This window comes from Scyliorhinus canicula, chromosome 10, assembly GCF_902713615.1.
Source record: "Scyliorhinus canicula chromosome 10, sScyCan1.1, whole genome shotgun sequence".
In the NCBI taxonomy this organism is placed as follows: Eukaryota; Metazoa; Chordata; class Chondrichthyes; order Carcharhiniformes; family Scyliorhinidae; genus Scyliorhinus; species Scyliorhinus canicula.
In genome coordinates this window covers 59,311,551-59,336,577 of record NC_052155.1, presented here as the reverse complement: position 1 = coordinate 59,336,577, position 25,027 = coordinate 59,311,551, and the positions used below count along the sequence as shown (strand labels likewise).

The following is a 25,027-nucleotide window of genomic DNA, read 5'->3' as shown; positions in this document are numbered from 1 at the left end:
CGCGAAGTCCGCAATGCCGTTCTTCACTTGACCGCGATGCTAGCCCCGACCGGGGGGGGGGGGTGAATCGGGTCCTGGGAGGGGGCGCGGAGGCTGCCGTGAAACACGGCCGGTTTCACGGCAGCCTTTACGACTCTCCACATTTACGGAGAATCGCGCCCCTAACTGAATGCTCATGATCCTACTGTGTATTTCCAACATGTTCTGTTTTTCTTTTGTATTTTAATATTTGGAGTTTTTGTTGATTTCTCATATATGTTAAAATTGTTTGTTCATTGCTTACAGGTGGAGGTGATATAAAGACTGCGGCAGCTCCCGTGAGCATCTGGAGGACATACTTTGTAGCAAATGAATGGAATAACATCCAGACTATCAGAAAAATTAATCCTATTTTTCAAATTTTTGTTGTTCTCTTTTTTTTGGAAGTAAGCTTATTACGAAAGGAAAGAATGTATACAAATATTCAAGATTCTTGATAAATTTATCCCAGTAGTATACTTGAGATTGCTGCACATCCAAGAAACTGGGGACAAAGATATTAATTGGGTGAGATCTACTGCCCACGTTGCACCCGAAAAGCAGTGCGACGTGACAGGTAGATGCCAAGAGGTCCTTCTTATGGATTTTCCTGGCTTGCCACACCTCGCGACATCTAACCCAATCTCATGAGAAGTCAAGATGTGAATCTGCATATTGGAGTGAAACAGTTAGTCTCAAGTAATATGCATCCCCAAGATCTAACCAAGCCGTGGGCTCTAATCCCCTTGGAGACATTGGGCAAAGCGCTATTCAGTGCTGGTTTCCAGAAACGGGGACTAGACAGAATGGCACTCGTGGGAGTCTCCTTGGGAATCGGAGGCTCCCAGGTTGCTTGCCCTCTGGACAGGGTGGCACACTGGAATTATTGATGTCATCTGGGCACCCTGACACTGCCAGCCTGGCACCCTGGTGGTGGCCATCTATGTGCCAGCCTGGCACTACCAAATTTCCCAGGTGGCACTGCAGCCATGCTGCCATTTTTCATGCGACGGTGAAGAGATCTACTATGCAGATTTAGTGAAGTCTTGCGACACTAAAACTCAGTAGAAATTTGAGTTAAACTTCTTGGATGCAAACAAGAATCTTTTATTGACTCTATTTGATTACAATTAGGATAAACTTAAATCTATTCTCAATAAAGTCCGGCTAGCAAAGGACTTCAAGAGAAGAAACTTATAAACAATTTAACTTTCAAATAATACAGAAATGGTTTCTTGCTTATGGCAAAACAGCTTGCATTTACTTCAAGAATTAGAGTGGAAAAGTGAAAATATGAAAATAGAGATAGCGAGTAGTTAGGTCAAAGTATAGGATGATCCTGGAATAAAGATGGCTGTGCGGACCATCACGTTTGAAGATGATTTTATCAGTCTGAAGCCATCTGTCTACACCTCTATGTCGCCCTAATTGGTTTGGGTGAGAATCAAATACATTTGATTCGATGGTTAACTGTCAATCCTTTAATGTGCAACATAAGTTCTGAATGTTTCATGTTGTATATGTTATGGAATGCGATTCTGTGCTTTTATCAAGACTGGTTTCTACTGGTTTTCTGCTGCCATTGCTTTATCCACATTCTGGACAATGGTGCCTTCATATTGCTATGGTGCTTACTTGGCCTTGATCTCGATTACTGGTACAGCTTTATTTCTTAATGTCAAACTGACTTTGAAAATATGTTCATCAGAGCAATAGCTTTATCATCTTGCTTAGTGAAAATGTTGTTTTTATCTCCAATTAGTTTGTGGATGTGTCAGGCTTGTGTGCTTCTGTTGAAGTTATGTGTTTTGTCATGATCTGAGGTTATGAATGCTGAAATCCTTATTTTAAAATGGGTATTAAAACTGGGCTTTAATATTTACATTAAAATAACCTTTTTACCTATCAGATCTATCAGGAAATAGTTGATTACTATCAGGCGGGGAGCCCAGGAGTGCAGGAGGGGGCTGAACACCCCCTTATAGTTGAATTGGGGCTTGGGGGGTTCGGGGTTGCATTGGGGGGTCGAGGGATCAGGATACCATCTAAAAACTGTGTCCCGATCTCTCCCTGCATTGAGGTGAGCGGGAGCCCCTCAGTGCAGAAATGGGACTAAGAGCGACCTTGGTCTCACGTTCCCTGCTGAGGCCCATGATCTACCTGAAGGGCAGTTCACTAGCATGGTATTTCTTGATGCTTCGAGCGCTGGGAAATGCCCGGCTAATTGCGCGTGCTATGGAACTCTGTTCCCATTCAGGTAGATCATGCCCACTATCTTATAGAAGGGGCAAGACAAGCAGACAATTTAGGCTAGGATACTGGAGAGAAACCTCAATAGTTTATTTTAATTTTGTAAGACTATGAGGAAAGGACAGCTCGCTCCAGGAGTGATTATACGAAGGAATAGGGATATATATATATTAAAACAAACTTTATTAGCAACACAGTCTGAAAATCTTTAACATCACATGAGATAAAAGTTACAATTATCCCTTAAACAATGCTACTCTATACAGTGAATACAACACCCTTAATTGCTATCTTTATTAACCAACAAGGGAAAAAACCACCATCAATCCACTGTAACGACCAATGGCATAGGGCGGCATGGTGGCACAATGGTTAGCACTGCTGACTCACAGCGCTGAGGACCTGGGTTCAGTCCCAGTCCCAGGTGACTGTCCATGTGGAGTCTCCACATTCTTCCCATGTCTGTGTGGGTCTCACCCCACAACCCAAAGATGTGCAAGGTAGGTGGATTGGCCATGCTAAATTGCTACTTAATTGGAAAAAAATAAAAGATAAACTACAAATGGCATTCACAAATACTTGCTTTACGGAGATGTTCTTTGAGAAAGAGAGTACTCTTCCTACTACTTTAAAAAGAAGATCAGACTCCTGCCAGCCCTATGCAGAAACTCTGGCTGTATGTCTTCAGAAGCTGTTTCTCAGCTTGTTTCAGCTTTCCCTCTGTTCTCAGACATGCGTGCACTGATTTAAAGACTATTAATCTCTTTTAACTGAACTGCAGAGAACAGACTGCCTGAGTGGTGGTCGCAGCTTCATCCAGAACTGCACTGACCTGCTTTTCCTACAAAATTCCTGGCACCTTAGCTCCACCAAGTAACAACATCACCTTACCAAGCTGAAATCTAACTAATTCCACAGGAAACCCTCTTCATCAAAACAAAATTCCATTGGCCCCACCTTTTTACAACACTTTAATTGCACCCCTGGCTCCCAAGCTTTCAAACCAAGATTCTTTTTTAACATAACTGCAGCATTCAAACACACTCTAACTCAGGCTTTTAACCATTGCTGCACTAAATATCTATAATACAATCTATCTAAAATTGCTACATTTTTCTCACAATTGGAAACAGGGATAGGCACATGCATATAACAGAACAATTGCCTACATTCAAATAGGAGATATTTTGGGAAAAGTCAAGGTACATTCTCACAAGAGAGAGCACTATCACAAAACCCTTGGGCTTCCAAAGGCTCCCGGATGTTTATAATGATAAAGAATAAGATAAAGCAAAAAAAAACATGCATGTAGAGAAGTCAGATGGATAATACAATTGATTACCAGGTTGAATATAGAAAGTTGAGAGGGAAGTGAAATAAGAAATGAGACAAACAAGAGTATGAAAAAGGATTGGCAACATGAAAAGTGATTCAAAAGTCTTCTATATGCATATAAATAGTAAGAATGTGGTAAAGGAGTGGGGCTAATTCATGACCAAAAAGTAGATTTATACTTGGAGACAGGGAGCATGCATGAAATATGAAATGAGTATCATACATCTGTCTTTACAAAGTCATATTTAAAGAGAAAGTAGTTGTGGGCCAAAAATAGTTGGAGAAAAGATATTAGTTAGACTGGCCGTATTAAATTAGATAAGTCACCAGGGCCATCACCTGGATACATCCAAAGATACTTATGTGTGTAAGGATGTAAATTGCTGGGCCCCGCCATAAATTTCCAATCCTCTTTAGACACAGATATAGGGCTGGCTTCTTCCACCCTGCCCGCTGCAAGAACGCCACGGGTGAGACGCGAGCAATGGAGAAGCCCATTGACCTCAGGCAGGATTCTCCGGTCGCTAGGCAGACGCAGCCGGAGAACCCCACTCTAGTATCAGGAAACTGGGGAATTGCAAATGTTACACCTTTGTTCAAGAACTGGTGTAAAGATAAGCCCAGCAACTACAGGCCGTCAGTTGCCTGCCAGAAATGCACATTGTGTATGTTGTCAGCGGAAATCATGTCTACACAATTAGTGTACAGACTCAATAATCAGCACCACAGACTTTTACAAGGCTATTGTTCCACAGATGCTAGCATTTCTATGGATACGATTTTCAAGATTTTCACACCGCGTTGTGCCCAGCATCGATCCCATTATGTTGGGTGCTTAGCGGAAGAGGCCACGAGCAATGCATCTGACCACAATGCCCAACGCGATCTGAAGGCGTGATCCAGATCAGCATGTTTAAATAAGTAATTAATCGCTTTTAATTATGTCCAGCCCACTCGAGGCCGCAATCTCCTGGTATCCAGCAGTCCCACTGTGAGGCCACACGCCGCCGTGAATAAGCACTAGTGGTCTCAAGAAATGGAAACCAAACGTGATGGCCACACTGGGGGGGGGGGGGGTGCTCAGAGGCCATTGGAGTCCTAGGTGGTTGGGGACAGGGTGGCACATGAGCAGTGCCAACCTGGCACCTGGGCACTCTCTCTAACACTCTGGCAGTGCCAACTTGGCACTGCCTGGTGCCAGAGGCAGTGACTGGGTGTCAGGTTGGCATTGCCAAGGAGTGGGACCTGAGGGGGCCATGAAGGGGGTATCAAGAGTAAAGAAGTGAAGGGAGGTATAAAGGGTAGGGGGCGAAAGAGGGGCCTTAAAGGTGGGGTGACCTCAGCAATCCCATAGTGGGATATGCTCACTTGGGGGGGGTCAATGCCCCGATGCTGAGGTGGATGGATGTGTGTGGAGCTGGGTCACCCACCTGCCTGAGTGTTGTGTGGGGTGCAGGATTCATACAGACTTTTAGTGATAGGGAGGAGGTTGCCTTCCGGGGTCGAGGATTTGGGGTTTTGCCCATGACTGCAGTGATTGTGATGTCTGTGGGTGGGGACAATGGGAGATCCCCAACCCAACTTTCATTTTGAGCACCCTTCAAAAATGGCACCCCGATCTCTGAGGAGCCAGTCTTGCTGTTATATGAGCTTCCCCACTGAGGGGTGGAGGCGTAGTAGCCGGGGCTCATGAAACTAATTCTTCAAAGCCAACCCGGATTGGGACCAACATGATCTGTAGTCCCGACTGGGACCTATGTACTGTATGCCATATTACATAGATACATCGAAGATAGGAGCAGGAGGAGGCCTTTTGGCCCTTCGTGCCTGCTCCACCATTTATCACGATCATGGCTGATAATCCAACTCAATAGCCTAATCCTGTTTTCTCCCCATAGCCTATGATCCAATTCTCCCCAAGTGCTATATCTAGCTGCCTCTTGAATATATTCAATGTTTTAGCATCAACTACTTCCTGTAGTAATAAATTGCACAGGCTCACCACTCTTTGGGTGAAGAAATGTCTCCTCATCTCTGTCCGAAATGGTTTACCCTGAATCCTCAGACTGTGACCTCTAGTTCAGGACACACCTTCCCTGCATCTACGCTGTCTAGTCTTGTTAGAATTTTATAAGCCTCGATGAGATCTTCCCTCATTCTTCTGAACTCCAGCGAGAACAATCCTAACCTAGTCAATCTCTCCTCATATGACAGTCCCGCCATCCCTGGAATCAGTCTGGTAAACCCTTGCGCTGTGCCCTTTACTTCTGCCTTAAGAATAAACCTGCATTTATTTTATTTATTTATTTTTTAAAATATTTCCATTCAAATTTTAACAATCACACAACACAACATTTCCAACTGAAATAACCTCAAAGCAACCCCCACCACCCCCCTACCTCCACTCATTTAAACCTACATTTATATCACCTTCCCAGGATTCCAGAAGATCTTTTAGTCATCAACATTGTTCCTTCTTGATCGTGAAGGAAGGGATTTATAGACAAGCAAGCAAAAAAGCACATTATTTAGCCTTTAAATGGTGACATCAGTGGTGAAGCTTACTGCTTGCTGGCTTGCATAGATCATGCTCCGCCATCAGGGTCTGGAACTTTTGTTGCAGTATTTCTGTGTAGTTTCGCAGTGCATGCGGTTTCATAATGTAAGGCTATGACATTCAGGATGCTTTCTGACCAAACATGGATTTTATGTTTTCTGCTAGTCACATGATTAACATATCGTGAACTGCAAATGCATTAATTTTGTTTTCTTTTTTCTCAGGTTGTTGGTTTTGCAAATCTAACTTCAATGAGTCCTTATTCAAATTTTAAAAGAACTGCAGAGAGCGATGTTGTCCCACCAAGCCGTATTCTAAGATTTGGCATGGCTAGTGGCATTTGGCTGACAGTTGGTGTTATTCAGGTGGGAATGTTCATTAATCTGTGGTTTTATTTGTACAGCAGGTTAGCCTGAGCACGAATAAATATAAATTAGTGAGACAGAGAGTCAGGATGAATTTTTAGAAGGTCGATCATGTCTAAAGAACTGAATGAACATAGAACATACAATGCTGAAGGAGGCCATTTGGCCCATCGAGTCTGCACCGACCCACTTAAGCCCTCACTTCCACCCTATCCCTGTAACCCAATAACTCCTGCTAACCTTGTCACTAAGGGCAATTTATCATGGCCAATCCACCGAACCTGCACATCTTTGGACTGTGGGAGGAAACCGGAGCACCCGGAGGAAACCCACGCAGACAAAGAACAAAGAAAAATTACAGCACAGGAACAGGGCCTTCGGCCCTCCTGTGCCGATCCAGATCCAGATCCCTCTATCTAAAACTGTCGCCTATTTTCTAAGGATCTGTATCCCTCTGCTCCCTGCCCATTCAAGTATCTGTCTAGATGCGTCTTAAATGACGCTATCGTTCCCGTCCTACCACCTCCACTGGCAATGCATTCCTGGCACCCACCACCCTCTGAGTAAAGAACCTTCCACGCATATCTCCCTTAAACTTTTCCCCTCTCACCTTGAACTCGTGACCCCTAGTAATTGAGACCCCACTCTGGGAAAAAGCTTCTTGCTATCCGCCCAGTCTATACCTCTCATGATTTTGTAGATCACAATGAGGTCCCCCCTCAACCTCCGTCTTTCTAATGAAAATAATCCTAATCTACTCAACCTCTCTTCATAGCTAGCACCCTCCATACCAGGCAACATCCTGGTGAACCTCCTCTGCACCTTCTCCAAAGCATCCACATCCTTTTGGTAATGCGGCGACCAGAACTGTACGCAGTATTCCAAATGTGGCCGAACCAAAGTCTTATACAACTCTAACATGACCTGCCAACTCTTGTACTCAATGTCATAATATACACCAGTATATCATGGTGCAGACACACACACTGATGGACACACACCAAGACCAATCAACACACACAACACCACAACCAATCACCAGTTAGAGCACACTCACTATAAAGGCAGAGGGCATCAGTTTTCCCGCTCATTCGAGATGCAGCCTCTCAGAAGGACAGAGCTCACAGCTTGCAGCACAGATCTTCACCATGTGCTGATAGGATAGGCATAGCATAGGTCTTGAGTTTAATCTAACATAGTGTCGACCCACAGTGAAAGTATGTTCAACAATTTCTAGCTTAATAAAATAGTGTTGTACTATTTGAAGTGTTGGTAGCCTGTATGTGTTACTGCTGAGGTAAACGCAGTCTCCACGGATCCAGAGAACCCAACATATCACTCAATACCCCTTCCGATGAAGGAAAGCATGCCGTATGCCTTCTTGACAACTCTATCGACCTGCGTTGCCACCTTCAGGGTACAATGGACCTGAACACCCAGATCTCTCTGTACATCAATTTTCCCCAGGGCTTTTTCATTTACCGTATAGTTCGCCCTTGAATTGGATCTTCCAAAATGCATCACCTCGCATTTGCCTGGATTGAACTCCATCTGCCATTTCTCCACCCAACTCTCTAATCTATCTATATTCTGGTGTATTTTCTGACAGTCCCGTTCACTGTCTGCAACTCCACCAATCTTAGTGTCATCTGCAAACTTGCTAATCAGAACAACTATACCTTCCTCCAGATCATTTATGTATATCACAAACAACAGTGGTCCCAGCATGGATCTCTGTGGAACACCACTGGTCACAGTTCTCCATTTTGAGAAACTCCCTTCCACAACTACTCTCTGTCTCCTGTTGCCCAGCTAGTTCTTTATCCATCTGGCTAGTACACCCTGGACTGCATGAGACTTCACATTCTCCATCAGCCTACCATGGGGAACCTTATCAAATGCCTTACTGAAGTCCATGTATATGACATCTACAGCCCTTCCCTCGTCAATCAACTTTGACACGGGGAGAACGTGCAGACTCCGCACAGACAGTAACCCAGTGGGGAATCGAACCTGGGACCCTGGCACTGTGAAGCAACTGTGCTATCCACTCGTGCTACCGTGCTGCCCATGCATTTTTCTTTTAGAAATTAACTAACATGCACAGCCCTGTCCCGTGTGCTGCCTGCGAGATGTGGCTTCATCAGAGGGGTGAACTCGGGGAAGCTGGTGGCCACTGTCCCCAATCATGGGACATGTCCGGGATGGCACATAACACCCCTCCTCCTGCTCGGTGCCCATAGGGTCATGGGGTTCACCTTGAGATGGAGGGTCAGCTGGTTCAAGCCCCAACTGCCCTTGCTTCATTGGCCCTGCCAGCCCTGGCGGCTCCCCATGGCCTGCACCATGGTGTCAACGCCCTCAGCGATGCACCTCAGAGACTGGGACATGCTCTGCAGCACTTCAGCAATGTCCATCTGTGACTGACAGTCTCCGCAGCACCTCGGCACTCACAACTGAGAGGGGGACATGTCCTGCAGAACCTCGTCAAGGTTAGCCTGGTACTTGGTTACATCCCCCAGCGAGTCAGACAGTCTGCAAAAGCCCTCAACCATGGCCGTCACCGCTTATGCCATGCCTTGGACATCCTCAATAATGGTGCTGACGTTGTGCACCAGGCTCTCCATTGTGGTCGCCACCCTAGCAATGTTGGCCTTGTTGCCACATATTGCCTGCAACATCTCCTGTGCCTGCATGGACCTGCTGGAGTGTCGCTGACATCTACCTCTGAATGTCACGGCCGCATTCTACCATCTCCATCAGTTCCAGGTAACCCTGTTCCAGAGTCTTAGCATCAGGCAGGGACCCAGCTGGGTCCTGGGATCCAGCAGACCTCCAACTACTGTCTCACCTGGGGGTTCTTGCCTCCACCAGATGTGCATCAGCATCTGTGTGGTGCTCACCAGATTGTGATCCAGAAGCCTGACCACTAATGTTTCCCACCAAGGTTCACGTATCTGCGCTGGTGAAGGGTGGCGATGACAACTGTGATGCATCAATCAGGTCTTCTTCAGAGCACTCCTCTGAGGTCCTCTCCTGGGAGGCTGGAGAGAGGGTCACCTGGAATGGGCCGGCACCGTCGGCTGAGGACCTGTGGAAGGATGGACATGTGGTCAGTGGGAGGAATGGGTCAGTCAGTAAGGCAATAACAACTCATGTTTGACAGGTCCTTCAGCTTCCACCAACCTCCATGTTGGTGACAGCTCTGTCCTCGGCCACCCCGTCACCTCCAGGGTCTGTTCTCGAAGGTAGTGAGGATTCTTAATTCCGGCACACCTCCGCCAGTCTGGGCCCTCTCCCGATGATTGTGGGAGAGCTTCTACTGCAGAGACACAGAGAGGGCATCGGTAGCCACACTTGCAGTTCATAATGGTGAGACGGGGGTGTGAAGGAAGAGTGGCGGGGATCAAAGGGAGGGGGGGGAGGTGAAGGAAGTGTTGGGGGCTGTGGTCGTAACCACTGCTGTATATATTAGGGTATGTATGGTAAGGCCCTGTACTACAAGTACGGGGATAGTCCCTGCCTGCTGGCTCCGCCCAGTACGCGGTGTATAAATATGCATGCTCCCCGTACAGCAGCCATTTTGCCAGCTGCTGTAGGAGGCCACACATCTTAGTGTAATAAAGCCTCAGTTGTATTCAACTCTCGTCTTTGTGCAATTGATGGTGCATCAGGGGCCACATGGAGAATTGGGGGGTGGATGCTCAAGTGGGGGCAGAAAGGACTCGGGGAAAGGGTGTGGAGGATGACGGGGTGTTGGTGTTTACTCATCCGTGCTGCCGGTGCAGGTCATTGACCTTTTTATGGCACTGGAGGTTAGTCCTCTTGGTCACGCGCCAGAGATTACAGTCGCTGACACCTTATCCCAGGCAGCACTAGCGACCCTGTGGCTCACCCTCCGGGACTCTCTGGGGAACAGGACATCTCTCCTGGCCCTGAACGTGTCTAGGAGCCTGGACAGGTCTGCATCGCCAAACCTTGGGACTGATCTTCTCGGCGCCATGGTTGCGAGTTGACTGAGGTTAGCTGAGCAAGTACTGTTTAAGTGCTGCTTAATTTTGTTAGTGGGGTGGGCTGGTGAGCACCGTCCCAGCAAATCGGCTGGTGAGCCTTCATTTGCGGCGAGAAGCCCGTGGGGCCTTGTTAAGTGAACCAATTAACATTGAATAACGTTGCTGGCCTTGCTGGGCCGAGTGTTGGGATGTTCGCAGCAGTTACCGCTCGCTACCACATATTAGAAATATTTCCGGAGAATCGTGCCCTCTGGCCCTGTCTGCCTGACTGGCATGATCATCATTAAATGAAATGAACTGATGGGCATATCTGAATATTGCATCTATAAAAACCCTTATGTATAGAGTGCTGTCTGCGAAATCCCACAAATGTCTCCAGATGATGCCTGGAAGGACCCTGAGGCAAACCAATTCAGGGCCACTGTGACCTTCAGTACTACAGGCATTGGGTGTCCACCAATACAACTTGAAGTAATCACCCCAGCCAACTTGTCAGACAGTGATGAGATTATCTCCCTTGAAGGTGCCATTTGACTGGTGTGTCATCTTTTGCCATTATGGTCTGATGATAGGATAGTGTTTTTGTCTCTCATCCACAGGTCCTTGCTAAGCAGCAGGTTCCACAACTTCCTCGACCACAGGGTGCACCTTTCTTTGGTCAGCTTTCTTCCTCTTCCTCCAGAATATACAATGCCCAAGCGGACACTCATCTCAGTGTCCAGTACTGAGGTGCAGAAATTTGAATTAACACCTATGTCTCGGCACCTTTCCCTGACAATATTTCCCCATGAAATCTCAAAATTATTATGAAGATAACTTACAAAACTAGAGAATTCTCCCACCTTTGCCAGCAGACTCTTCTGCTAAAGCCAGCCACCGTTTCACTTGCAGCCTTTTTCTCTGCCTTTGCAATGCTACTTCATACCTGGCGTACCTCCTTGTGATTCTATTTCCCATGCAGCCACTGAATATTTGGGGGTGGGGGTGGAGATGGCAATGTAAATGCTCAGTCTGTGGTCTGTTTACAACCTAAAGCTTGTTAGTTTGTTTTTTTTTAATCACGTCAGACTTTGAATAAGTGCAGTCCAGGGGTTATGGGTCAGCAGTCCTGATTTCCTGTAAATTCACCCCATGGTGCTTACGTTACTGGACTAATAGTCCAGCCCTTGAACAAATTACCCAGAGACATAGGGCTGCATTTTATGGGCACATGGGTAGCCACCTTGAGGAGGAATGGCTGCCCTGCTGTCAATTAACTGTCAATTGGCTATGAATAGGTTGGAGATGGGATTTCTGTCCCACAGGAACATAAAGCCCCGCTGCGGAGAGCTGCGGGCCACTCGGATAGCTAGCAGTTTTGTGGTCCCAGCAACACCAGGTGGGTGCAGTGGCCACAACTGGGACTACAGGCAGTCCCAAATGGGGATTGTCACAGGAGTCAGACGTCAAGCTAATTGAAAAAAAAATTAGAGTGCCCAATCATTTTTTTTCCCAATTAGGGGCAATTTTGTGTGGTAAATGCACCTATCCAGCACATCTTTGGATTGTGGGGGTGAAAAGCATGCAAACACAGGGAGAATGTGCAAACGCCACACAGACAGTGACCGGGGATCGAACCCGGGTCCTCAGCGCCATAGGAAGCAATGCTAACCACTGCGCCACCGTGCCGCCCCAGACACCAAGATAATAATATTAATCTTTATTAGTGTCATAAGTAGACTTACATTAATACTGCAACAAAGTACCGTGAAAATCTCCTAAGTAGCCACAGTCCGGCACTTATTCAGGTATACTGAGAGAGAATTCAGACTGTCCAATTCACCTAACAAGCACGTCTTTCGGGACTTTGCGAGAGGAAACCGGAGCATCCAGAGTAAATCTACGCAGATACGGGGAGAATGTGCAGAAGCAAAGTATTTCGCCTGAGTCAGGATGGCAAGTCCTGTGAAGGGGGTGGGAAGCTGCGCTTCAGAGGCTAGGAGTGGGAGGCTGAAGGAGGAAGCATGATCTTGGGAGTGGTGCTTTAAATGGGTACAGGAAACCTGCAAAGAAGATCTTCCTCCCCACACCCCAGCCAACCCCTTGCCTAACACCAGCTTGCACAGCTAAGACTACCCAGCTTCCTGCATGGTGTGGACCTCTCCTTGCTATGGGTAAAACAGTGATAGTGGCAGAAAGGCCACATGCTGTATTTTATGATTTTAACCTTCAAAATGGCCAGTGGAGGAGTATAAATTCTATACCCTGATTTCTAAATCTCATTACAGCAGCTAATTAAATAAATCTGGAATAAAAAGATAGTATCAGACAACAATGTGACTACCAGGTTGCCATAAAAGTCCATCTGGTTCAATAATGCCCTCAGGAAAGGAAATCTACCATCCTTACCTAGTCTGGTTTATATGGGACAAGCTGCTAATTTGTATAATAATGAGCAATAAATGCTGGCCTTGCCAGCAACAGTCACATCCCATGAATTAGGTCGGACATTTATTCTGCTCCACAAGTGTCAGATGACAGGGCTTTGAGCAGAACTGAAGCTCATCCTTTCCAATGGCTAACACGTGGTAACCTTCATCATCACATCTGTGGAACCCCACCATGATGCATTGTATGGCCAATGTCCCAGCTTCCATCATAGTACAAAGGAGCATCTTATCATTCAAATAAATCGATTTAAAATCAATAGAAATAATTAACATCAAAATTAATCATAATTCTTTGGAAGTATTTCAGTATGAAATTTTCTCTTCAAATGTTTTGCAACTGAAAATTACTGAAATTTCCATGAAATATGGTAGATCATATATATTATGTAAGTCATTTTGTAAACAGGTCAATATAATATGTGATAATGAAGAGTGGTAATTTTTGATCAGTTTGAAATGTCGCTTAAACTGACAAAACTTGTATGCCTTGTTTGCAGGTAGTTTTCTGCACAGGTATTTATGAACGATTTGTGGAAGACAGAATAAGTCAGTTTATTGATGTTTGTTCAATAAGTAATGTGAGTATTCTATTGTAATTCAATAAGATTTTTCAAAATCGCTTTTTACAAAATTAGGCTAGCTATTTGATCTTGTTCTGCATTTTTATTTTTTTAGATCTCTGTCATGATTTTCTCACATAGATGCTTTGGATATTACATCCATGGGAGGTCTGTGCATGGTCATGCGGACACCAACATGGAAGAAATGAACCTCAACCTAAAGAGAGAGGCGGTATAATAACTTATTGTACAATCCTGAACAAATGATGGAAGAGAAATAGAAGTAGCTCTACCTCTGTCTGAAAATTGAGAATTGATTGTTTTAGCTAAAAAAAAGTCTTCCTAAAATAATAACTATATTTTTCCTTTCAATTTAGAAGTCTGTTGTGTACTCCAGAATATTCTGTTTTTAGTTCAGGTTTTCTAGCATTTGTACTTCACATATTTATTCAGAGCTAAATTAATCCATGATTTCTTTCAATTCGAATATACCTATTTTATGGAATTCATATTGAAGTTATTTTTCTTTGCAAAGCTTTTCTACTTTCAAGTTAAAGTAAAGTCGCCGTAGTCCCAAATAACCATAAGCTGCTTTCCCCTTTGAGGGGGAGAGCTGACTGGCAGTAACTTAGGGGACTACACACCTCAGGCGAGGGGGGATATTGAGAAGGTGAGGCCTTCATGAATAACCTAGGCTAGTATGGGAATTGAACTCGTGCTGTTGGCCTCACAGTGCATTATAAACCAGCCAGCTGAGCTAAACCAGCCTCCTACTTCCAAATTACTCCATTACTCAGAAACAAGCAGTTGTGTTTTCCTTCATAATTATCTAGTATGTAATGTGCTATCTGTTATTATAATTATACATTCATATTGTTCATAAAATAGAACCGTAGATTGACTAAGCTTGTATTCCTATCCAAATGCTTTATTTCCCGCTAACCCAGCACACACAAGAATGTAGGATGAGCAGAAATTACCTCCACTTAAATATTAAGAAGACTGAAATCATTGAGCAGGATTTTTCAGATGGCCGTCCCACCACCGAGAAGGTTGGCATAGAATGCATCCCTGCTGATGTCGGCAGCCATTTAACATACCATGAAGCATTAATTGGCTGGAAGAAGGATTTCTGCCCATCACTCAGGAGGAGGTTCTGCCTCAAAGAGTTCTGTTGTTCCAGCAATAACTCCAGAAGTGGTAGTCACTGTTGAGACTGTAGACAGTCTTCGAGCTCAGGAATAGATTAAAGTGTAGGTCTCATGGCAGAGATTGGATAAGGGGGGGAACCTAGTTGGCGGTCGAGGGCCAGTCGAATGGAAGTTCAGGTTGGAAAAGCCATGGGGAGGGGCCCTTCTCGAGAAATGGGGCCATGAAGGAGCAATCCCCCACTTCCCTGCCTGAGGCTCAAACAAGGTAACCAATTGGGCATCCCCTCCCCTATCCTTGACCTCCTCCCACCAGCTTCAAAATTGCAGCCAGCAAAAAGTGGGCCATGAAGTGGCCACTTATCTGTCTCTGTTTGGGTGAGAGGAGATTTTAACCCCCCCCCCCCCCTCCCTCCCATAAAATTTGAGGTACGTGAGGAGTAGGCAGGTGGTTGTTAGGAAGGCCACCTGAGAATTTTAAGTGCCTTCAACCTGGAAAACTGAGGGAGCTCAAAACATTCTGCCAATTGTCTTCAGTCCCTGCCACAAATTCTGTTCCATTGACACCAATTCCATTCTTCTACTTGGCAACTGTCAGAATCAGAAGCAGACTGTTGTAACTTTGGTGTCATATTTAACCCCAAAATAACCTTCTTATTAATTATTTGCGCCATCAGAAAGACATTTATTTCCACCACTGTAATATCGCCCTCTCCACCCTGCCTCAGCACTTCTGCTGCTGAAATCCTCATCCATGCCTTTGTTAGCTCCAGACTGGCTATTCTAATGGAACTCTGGGCTGGCCTTCATATTCAAATATCCATAAACTGGAAGTCACCCAAATCTCTGCAGCCCATGCCCAAATTCAAACCAAAATGCATTCATCCATCATCCTTATGCTTGCTAACACCCACTAGCTTCTGGTTCAGCAGCACCTACATTTTAAAACTTATCACCGTTGGTTTCAAAACCCTCCATATATTTGACCCTTCCTACCTTTTTAAGCTCCTACAGCCCCACAACCCTCTGCAATGTCTGCTCTCCTCTTCTCCAATTCCGGCCTCTTGAACATCCCCAATTTTAGTTGCTCTACCATTGATAGCCATGTCTTCAGCTGCCAGGGTGCTATGCTTGGTGATTTACCCCTTAAACTTCTCTGCTTTTCTCCCTCACTTTTCTCCTTTAGGACACTTCTTAAAACCTACTTTATTGATCAACCATTTGATTATCCCTCCCGATACTTCATTATGTGGCTTGGTGTAATATTTTGTTTCATAATGCTTCTGTGAAGCACGTTGGTATGTTTTATTACATTGAAGGTGCTACATAATCTTCAGTGATGAGGAAGCCCAGCACATCAGTGCAAAAGACAAGGCCGAAGCATTTGTAATAATTTTCAGCCAGAAGCGTCAAGTGGATGATCCATTTTGGCGGTCTCCGTAGAGCCCAACATCATCGATGCCAAGTTTTCAGCCAGTTCCATTCATTCTACATGATATTAAGAAATGGATACAGCAAGTCTATGGGCCCTGACAATATTACAGAGTAGTACTGAAAGCTTGTGCTCCAGAAAGAGCTGTGCTACTAGCAAAGCTGTTCCAGTATAGTTACAATACAGGCATTTACCTGGCAATGTGGAAAATTGTGCAGATTTGTCCTGTACAGGTTAGCAGGGTAAATACAGTCTGATCAGTTACCGCTCTAAGTGGCAAGTAACATTCATGTCACACAAGTGGCAGACAATAACTATCTCCAACATGAAAGAATCCAACCATCTCCCCTTGACGTTCAAAGGCATTACTATCACTGAACCTCCCACTATCAATATCCTGAGGGCTACCATTGACCAGAAACTGAACTGGATTCGCCATATAAATACTGTGGCTACAGGAGCAAGTCAGAGAGCAGCTCACCAGTTCCCTCCCCAAAACCTGGCCATCACATACAAAACACAAGTCAGGAGTGTGTTGGAATACTCCACTTGCCTGGATCAGTTCAGCTTCAACATTCAAGAAGCTCCACAACATCCAGGGCAAAGCCACATACTTGATCAGCACCCCATACACCACCTTAAACATTGATTCCCTCCAAAGCCAGCACACAATGACAGCCATGTGCCATCTACAAGATGGATAGCAGCAACTCAGCAAGGTTCCTTCAACAGCACCTTCCAAACCATTGCCTAGAAGGAGAAGCACAGCAGATGAAAGGGAACACTGTGACATGCAGGTTTCCCTCCATGGAACATGCCACCCTTATTTGGAGCCATATCACCCTTCTTTCACTGTCTCCCTTTCTAGCAGTACTGTATGTGTGCCCACACCAGATGGAATGTAGCAGTTCAAGAAGGTGCGATACTGACCTTCGGAAGGACAATCAGGAATGAAAAATAAATGTTGGTCTTGCGAGTAACGCACAACCCTATGAAATAATTTTTAAAATTAATATTTTAAGCCTTTTACATCTAGCAAAGGTTACATTCTAGATGTTTTGAAATTAATTTCAAGTATTTTGAATTGTTTTCAATGCATACTTATAGCAAAGGTACATCAATAATTTCTATTGCCAATTTTCTGAGCACACAATCCAGGTTGGGAGCTTCACCTCCTGACCAAGAATGTGGGAAATTGAGGGCATGTTACTGCAGTTTACCAATATGTATGACCAGGAGGTAAGGCTCTCAGCTAGCAATATGTACTGAGAAAATGCTGCCCTCATCTTTTCCTATGACTGTCAAAGCTGTAGAGTTCTTACAAGTTTTATTTGTTCTGTGATTATTGGATGTAATAATAATTAAGTAAATCAATTTTAAATGTGGTCAGACTGATTGCCAAATGCTTGTTCCTTTACAGGATAATCTGTGTGGTCAAAGAGGCTTGATTCCCAACACCGAAATTGAGACATTTCAGATATTCACCACAAGCAAGATTAGAGAGCAATATGACAAGATTCGGGAACCAATACACTGGGTCTGAGTGCTAATTAATGCATTACCTTAACACATTTCAAAAAATATGATTCAGAGAATGTTTTAAATGTTCCTAAATTTTGTACCAATTTTACAGTCAAGTAGATCTGACCAGCTCTTGAATCATGCTGATGACTCCTATGAACGTAAAATGAAGGCTTATAATACTACGAATAAATTTCTTGGTTCATTCATTGATCACGTAAGTACTCTTACTTTTGTCAACCTTGATAGAGATGACACTGTACTCCCATTAGCCAACTTCATAGCTTTATGTTTATACTTGTTGTCATAACAAAATAATTGAAACCACCAGTATTCCTGAAGATGGCAAGCATATCTATGCACCTTACTGCTAGAAAACTGCCAGGAAAGGCTGTCAGTAGCTGTGAATGTTACAAGTGCATTAAACCTTTATGCTGTAAGATTTTACCAAACAATCACATGAGATTTCTTTCACATCTACCTTCAGGCCATACTTGCATCATGCATTTCATTGGTATATTCTTTGCAATGGAGATTGAATCAACAGGTTTGCCTTTGAAAAGGAGGACAGCAACTATGAAGAGCTCCTGGACTTCTCTGTCATTAAAACTGCGAGCATAGTTCAAATGCCCCTGTGTTTCTCTTGCTTCCGCTAGCCCTTCAACCAAATTTCTTCATGTGCTGTCCAAATTGATCTCGTCCTAGAGACTCAAATCCTGTTCCTTTGACGCTATTTCCAAACTACTGGCCATCTATCTTCGCTTACTGACCCCCATATTGGGCATGATCCAATGGCCACGCTGTGCCCGAAAAGAAGCGCACCGCAGCGCATCATAACCGATGAAAGCCGGGAGACCTCGCTCCCGGGATCTATCCAGCTCGCCATGCATCGCGAGATCCAACATGATCACATGAGACGTTGCAATGTAAATCCCGCTGATTGAGGGCAGGATGACTATTTAGCAGATAGCCTCACTCTAATGTGCAGATTCCCGACTGAAGCCACAAGGCTAACTGTTGAAAACATTAGAATTTTACTGCACAGAAAACAAAGAACACATGAATACTAATAATTACCCTGTATTTTAAATCGTCAGTTACCTCAAAGGTATTCCAAGTACAATTAACTTCTTAATTTAAGTTATTTAATTAACTCAAAAGCCTCAAGTCATATACTCATCATAATTGGAAAACTAACAATTTGGTCTGCGTACAGTTGCAAAGATTTGTTTAAGGATTGTGGGGCAGCAGGGTAGCATGGTGGTTAGCATAAATGCTTCACAGCTCCAGGGTCCCAGGTTCGACTCCCGGCTGGGTCACTGTCTGTGTGGAGTCTGCACGTCCTCCCCCTGTGTGCATGGGTTTCCTCCGGGTGCTCCGGTTTCCTCCCACAGTCCAAAGATGTGTGGGTTAGGTGGATTGGCCATGCTAAATTGCCCGTAGTGTCCTAATAAAAGTAAGGTTAAGTGGGGGGTTGTTGGGTTACGGGTCTAGGGTGGATAGGTGGGTTTGAGTAGGGTGATCATGGCTCGGCTCAACATTGAGGGCCGAAGGGCCTGTTCTGTGCTGTACTGTTCTATGTTCTATCTATGATTGATACTTTCTGAGTCTTCCGCTTACTTCCAGCAAGGTTGTCCCTTGAGATCTCCTCCAACCATCCTAAAATTGTAGATTCCTTGTTCAACACAGGCATCACCAGCATCTTAAGCGTAGCTACCTTGGGTCAGAACTCACCTGATTCTAATGTTTGTTAACTCTGCATCCAGGAAGTCTCTCTGTCTCACAGCTCTGCTATTCCAGAAGTCCAGCTCACTATTCGTAGAATTAGTAGAATCCTTCATTAATTAATTTATTTTTCAAAACAATGTTTGAGAGTGGCTAGGGAGAGGGTAGAGCCTCTTAAGGATAAATAAGGTCATCTAAGTGCGGATCCACAAGGGATGGGAGAGGTCCTAAATGAATATTTCTCGTCAGTATTTACTGTAGAAGTAGAATGTTAGGGAAATTGGGGAAATAAAAAGTGATGGCTTGAGGAGTGTACATATTACAGAGAAGGAAGTGCTGAAGGTATCAAGATAGATAAATCCCCAGGACCTGATGAAATGTATCCCAGGACGTTGTGGGAGGCTAGGGAGGACATTGCCGGCCCCCTAGCTGAGATATTTGAATCATCGACAGCCACAGGAGAGGTGCCTGAAGATTGGAGGATAGCAAATGTTGTGCCCTTGTTTAAGAGGATAAGCCTGAGAATTACAGACCAGTAAGTCTTACTTCTGTAGTGGGTTAATTGTGAGAAGGTATTCTGAGGGACAGGATCTACAGGCATTTAGACAGGCAAGGGCTAATTGGGGAAAGTCAGCATGGCTTTGTAAGTGGAAAGCCACGTCTCACGAATTTGATTGAGTTTACTGAATGTGGCGCTAACAATTGCACTCAAAGACGAGAGACAAGTTCAATCGAGGCTTTATTGCTGTGATGCTATTCCTCCGGCTGCAACTGTAGACTAGGGTCTGAGTGACTCACACGCATATTTGTACACAACCTCCCTGTGGGCGGAGCTAGCCAGCAGGGGCTTACCGGAGGAACCTGTATTACAGGTACAGCCATACATCCCCCTACTGCAAGTATGCATATCTACAGTGGTTATCACCACACTGAAGAGGTAACCAAGAAGATAAATGGGGCAGTGCGGTCGACGTTGTCTACGTTAGCAAGGCCTTTGACAAAGGACCGCATGGTAGTTTGTTGCAAAAGGTTAAATCTCACGGAATCCAGGGTGAGGTAGCCAATAGGATACAAAATTGGCTTGGCGACCGAAGCCAAAGAGTGGTTGTGGAGGGTTGTTTTTCAAATTGGAGGCCTATGACCAGCAGTGTGCCTCAAGGATCGGTGATGAGTCCACTGTTATTTGTTTTATATATATGTACAGGTGCTGCCGGTACACGCAAACTGCCGGTGCATGCGAGGTCTCATGTGGCGCCGCCATTGCATCTCCTCCTCCTTGCCCTGTTGGGCAGCTGACTCTACATCCTTAGCGGCTGCCAAGTGTTCCTCTGGGGCAGGCTCCGCTGCTGTACGTCCTCCTCCTCGAGCAGCTATAGCTCATACACCCTCAGTGCACCTCCCAGGACTGCGGCGACTAAAAGGAAGGCCACAATTTCTGGTTGAATTCCAATATCCATTGTCTGCAGTGGGCAAAAAGCCGACATGTTAGCATGGTGCATACCCCTGTGCCCAACCAGGTCCAATGGGCTATATGGTGGCCCCGGTTCACACTACGGACCCTGCCCCCGCATCCCTCATCCCTGGCCGTCGATGCCTGGCACCGTGGGAGCCTCTGGCCCTGATGCACATCCCTACTGCCAGGGTACCATCAGCTGGCACTGCCCTTGCCAGCAGTATTCTCTGTGGCCACCCTCTGGCACCCCCCTGTGGGGGCTACTGTGAGTGTTGCCCTTGGATGGGTCGTGTGATGCTTGCCGGCGGGTGGCAGCCGGATGGGGTGGCTATATGACAGAGGGTGGGGTCCGAGGGTGGTGGGGTGAGAGATTTGGGCTGAGGTGTGAAGGTGGGAGCACCCATACGGCCAGTGTCACTCCGCAGAACCAGGGGCCAAGATAGGTGGTCAGTGGGGTGCACAGCCAGATGGTTGCCTTGCAAGCCGCAGCAATGGCGGTCCGTGCCAGGACACCATCCCAGGCCCGTGGGGGGCCACCCCGGCTCCTCGGCCCATCTCCCATCACACCCTTGCCAGAGTTAGGACCGGCAGCCCAAGGTCGCGCCTCTCCATGTCCCACCTCCTCCCTCTCCCTCATCAGCCACGGCGCCTGTTTCTTGATTTTTAAAAGCACAAGTGAACCTCAGCGTCGGAAACACCCCCCAGTTTGGGTGGAGAATTGCGAAAGTCCTGAAGAATACCGAGTCATGCCCGCTAATGAGATGTCAATAGCGTTTACTGTACATATAGAGTGGAACGCAATGACACGTTGTGAAGGCGCAGAGAGAATTGCGATTTGGCGTGAACGTGTGCCCGCCACGATCTCAGCTTCAGAACCGATTCTCCGCCCAATCGCATTTCCCAATTCGGACATCAGCTGCTGATGATTCCCACAAATGTTTTTAAAAATTAAAGCAAATTGAACACAAGTTATTAATAACCTATAGAAATTAAATAACATGCATTTGATGGCTTACACGTATTGTACTGTGGAATAGCTAGAGAAACTGATTAATAGTATCTAAATTGTGAAGTATTTGACATGCTTGTCGTCAACCCCCATTTTTGATCCACTTACCGGCAGCAATTAAGGCCAGCAATTAGTTACCTATCGGCTTAATTGCTGCTGCTTCAGGTGCTGTCTTGTTGCCTCACCTCCTATTGTGGTTTACTTGCATTGGTTGAGGTTCGATTTTCATTAATGGAATATATTAATGAATATGCTAGAAAGTGAAAGTGAAAAGACACACCATCCCTATTCCTGGCACTGAATAATTTCATGAGTTTCTTGAGTGCTTCTCAGACCTGGCTCTTTTGAGTTGACCATCAAGAGTGCCATACATAAAACTTCGGCTGGTGCCTGTAATGTGCCATTTAGCTTCTCTGGAATAAATACATTTTTCTCATGGGGTAATAGTTACTTTGGGGCTGTGATTTATTTCTATGAAAAATTTTACAAATATTTACAAAGGTGTCTCCATTTTCCTTGGCATTAACTTTCGTACCACTGTACTTTCCCATTTACTTGTCAGTGTAGCAAACGTCAAAGGTTACATTCACCCCTCTTAAAACCAACTTCTAGGCAGTGTAGACCTCTGTTTTAAGAGATTGGTGGCATCCCACAATTTACTCACCTCCTGCAAGAGGACGTCCCAAGGTACTATTTAGAAAGTGTATTCATTTTGTCACTGCACCTTGAAATGCCAACTAAATTATTCACATTGATGGCATCAAGCAGCCAATTTAAGTTACAAGAGTAGAGGATGCTGGAAAAACTCAGCAGGTCTGGCAGCATCTGTAAGGAGAGAAAGCAGTGTTAACGGGAGGTGGGGGGGTGGAAGTGGATTTTCCAACTGTTCTCACCAGCGGGATCTTCTGCTCCCACCGAGAGTGGACCTCCATCACGGATTTCCTGGCGTTGGGGAATGGATACAATGGGATACCCCATTGGCCAGCCGGTGATATGGAGCTGAACAATGGGCGGGATTCGCCGACCACCGCCGGGCCAGAGAATCGCCGGGGGATGGCGTGAATCCCGCCCCTGCCGGCTACCGAATTCTCCGGCGCCGGGGTGTGGCAGGCGCGGGAATCGCGCTGTACCGGTCGGCGGCCACTGTCAGCGGCCACCCTGGCAATTCTCCGGCCCGTGATGTGCTGAGCAGCTGTCCATTTTAGGCCTGTCCCGTTGGGTAGATCGGACCTGGCTCAGCAGGCAGCCTCTGGGGTCCGCGGGGGGGGATCTGGCCACGGGGGGTGCCCCCACGGTCACCCACCGATCCGCGGGCGGACCTGTGCCATGGGGGCGTTTTTTCCCTCCGCACCGGCTGCTGTGGATGGCCGTGCAGAGACGAACCCCCCTGCACATGCACTGGGATGATGCCGCGCATGTGCCAACTCGCGCCGACCAGCGGAGGCCCTTCGGCGCCAGTTGGCGCTGTGCCAAGCCTGCAGTGGGATGGGAAATCCAGCCTCAGGTATTTACAACTGATGAGAGAAAAATACTTTTACGTGACACTCCCTGCTTAGACAATGTGAACACTATCAAAAACACAGAATTTATATTTTTTGTACCCCTACAGGCAATTCATGACATGGATTACATTGTACAAGATAAACTTTTACTGGAACGAATCATTGGAATGGAGCTGCATGAACCTATAGATAAGACCATTTTTTACAATGGTATTATTTCCATTTATAAGTCTAAACTTCCTCTTTTTAAAATTACACATTTATGGAATGTAAACCAGATACTTTGCCGTGATTTATTTTGATCAAGTATGTTGTATATTAACACTAAGGTTGCAGTTATCACAAGATGAACTAGTGATGGAAATGGTTTCATTCTCAAATAACTTGCCCTGCAACAAACTTACATTATAATATCACAAATGGACAAATAGATTTAGGGCGTAATTTTTCAATCAACACACAGTGGGCTAACCAGCTGGCTTGTAAATCAGAATAAGGCCAGCAGCATGGTTCAATTCCCGTACTAGCCTCCCCGAACAGGCGCCAGAATGTGGCAACTAGGGACTTTTCACAGTAACTTCATTGAAGCCGACTTGTGACAATAAGCGATTATTATATTATTATTATATTATATTATTACGTGCAACAGCAGATATGGAAAAGAGCATTTTCCCCACTGGCTGCAATGGTGTGTTATCATGCCATTATGTATGCTTCAGAGTGAATTAAATATACATCCACGCGAAACCCGCCAGATTGTTGGCAGGCGGCCCCTGATTCGCCTGCCCCGACACGACCGCAGCACTTCCTCACTCCTTGCACCATATTTAAAGTCAATTTACCAGCACACAGCCTGCTTCATGACTGCAGACCAGGACTGCTTCATGCGAGAGATGGCCTAGAAAATGAAGACGTGTCAGTTCCCAGATTTAGTGACGTCTCACTGGGGCACCTGCTAGGAGGACCAATGCAATGTCCCCTACCCCAGTGATATCCAGAGAACCACCAACCTCATCATTCTGGCTTGGGAGGCCGTGACAAAAGGCTGTGACCAACTCCATTCAAAAGAGGTCTGCCATCCAATACAGGAAGAGGATTAATGATATCATCTGTGCTGTAAGTCAATTGTTCTATTGCTCTTAACTCATGGACTCATCAGCCCATTAAACATCGACATTGATCTCATACACGGCCAACTCAAGGGACATTACATTCACCCCCTCACACACTTCCATAGCAGTCTCAGATCCTCTGAAGCAGTAGGTATGTATTAAGATGACTTTTTAAGTATCAACAGATGTGTAGGGCAGGTAGCTTCAGAAGAAAGCTCTGAAATGAAGGAGGAGGAGGCTGCAGGCTTTTCCACCAACAATCGGACAAAGCAAGATGGAGAGCTGGAAGGGGTGACATATAGGACTGAGTCATTTTTAAATGGATCTCTAGACATCAATTGTATGTCCTTGGCAACCTTGGGCCATGTGTAACCTCACCGTATAATCCTTTAAGCAACACAGAAAATGTTGCACCGTTGCTGGTAATAGAACTCCTGGAGTAACGTTGTCATATTTCAGGCACAATTATGAACCCAGTGAGGAGAGTAGAGCGCCTCTTGTAGGTTGCCATTGAGACTGGATGCATGAGAGTTGCTGGAAGAGGTCTGATTCTGGGATAACACCTTGTTTCAGGAAAGACACCTAGCACCTTGTTTCA

At 45.5% G+C, this 25,027-nt stretch overlaps 1 protein-coding gene across 3 annotated transcripts in view; it reads left to right on the top strand.

The window, feature by feature from the left end:
• The window catches only part of tmem67 (transmembrane protein 67), a 356,662-nt gene that overhangs the window by 308,065 nt on the left and 23,570 nt on the right, over positions 1-25,027 (top strand). For all 3 annotated transcript variants that reach the window (XM_038809034.1, XM_038809035.1, XM_038809033.1), the window contains 7 exons: positions 286-425; positions 6,385-6,525; positions 13,465-13,545; positions 13,643-13,759; positions 17,528-17,644; positions 17,741-17,845; positions 23,425-23,527. In XM_038809034.1, coding sequence (XP_038664962.1) covers positions 286-425; positions 6,385-6,525; positions 13,465-13,545; positions 13,643-13,759; positions 17,528-17,644; positions 17,741-17,845; positions 23,425-23,527 — 804 coding nt within the window. The remainder of the gene's footprint in view (positions 1-285; positions 426-6,384; positions 6,526-13,464; positions 13,546-13,642; positions 13,760-17,527; positions 17,645-17,740; positions 17,846-23,424; positions 23,528-25,027) is intronic.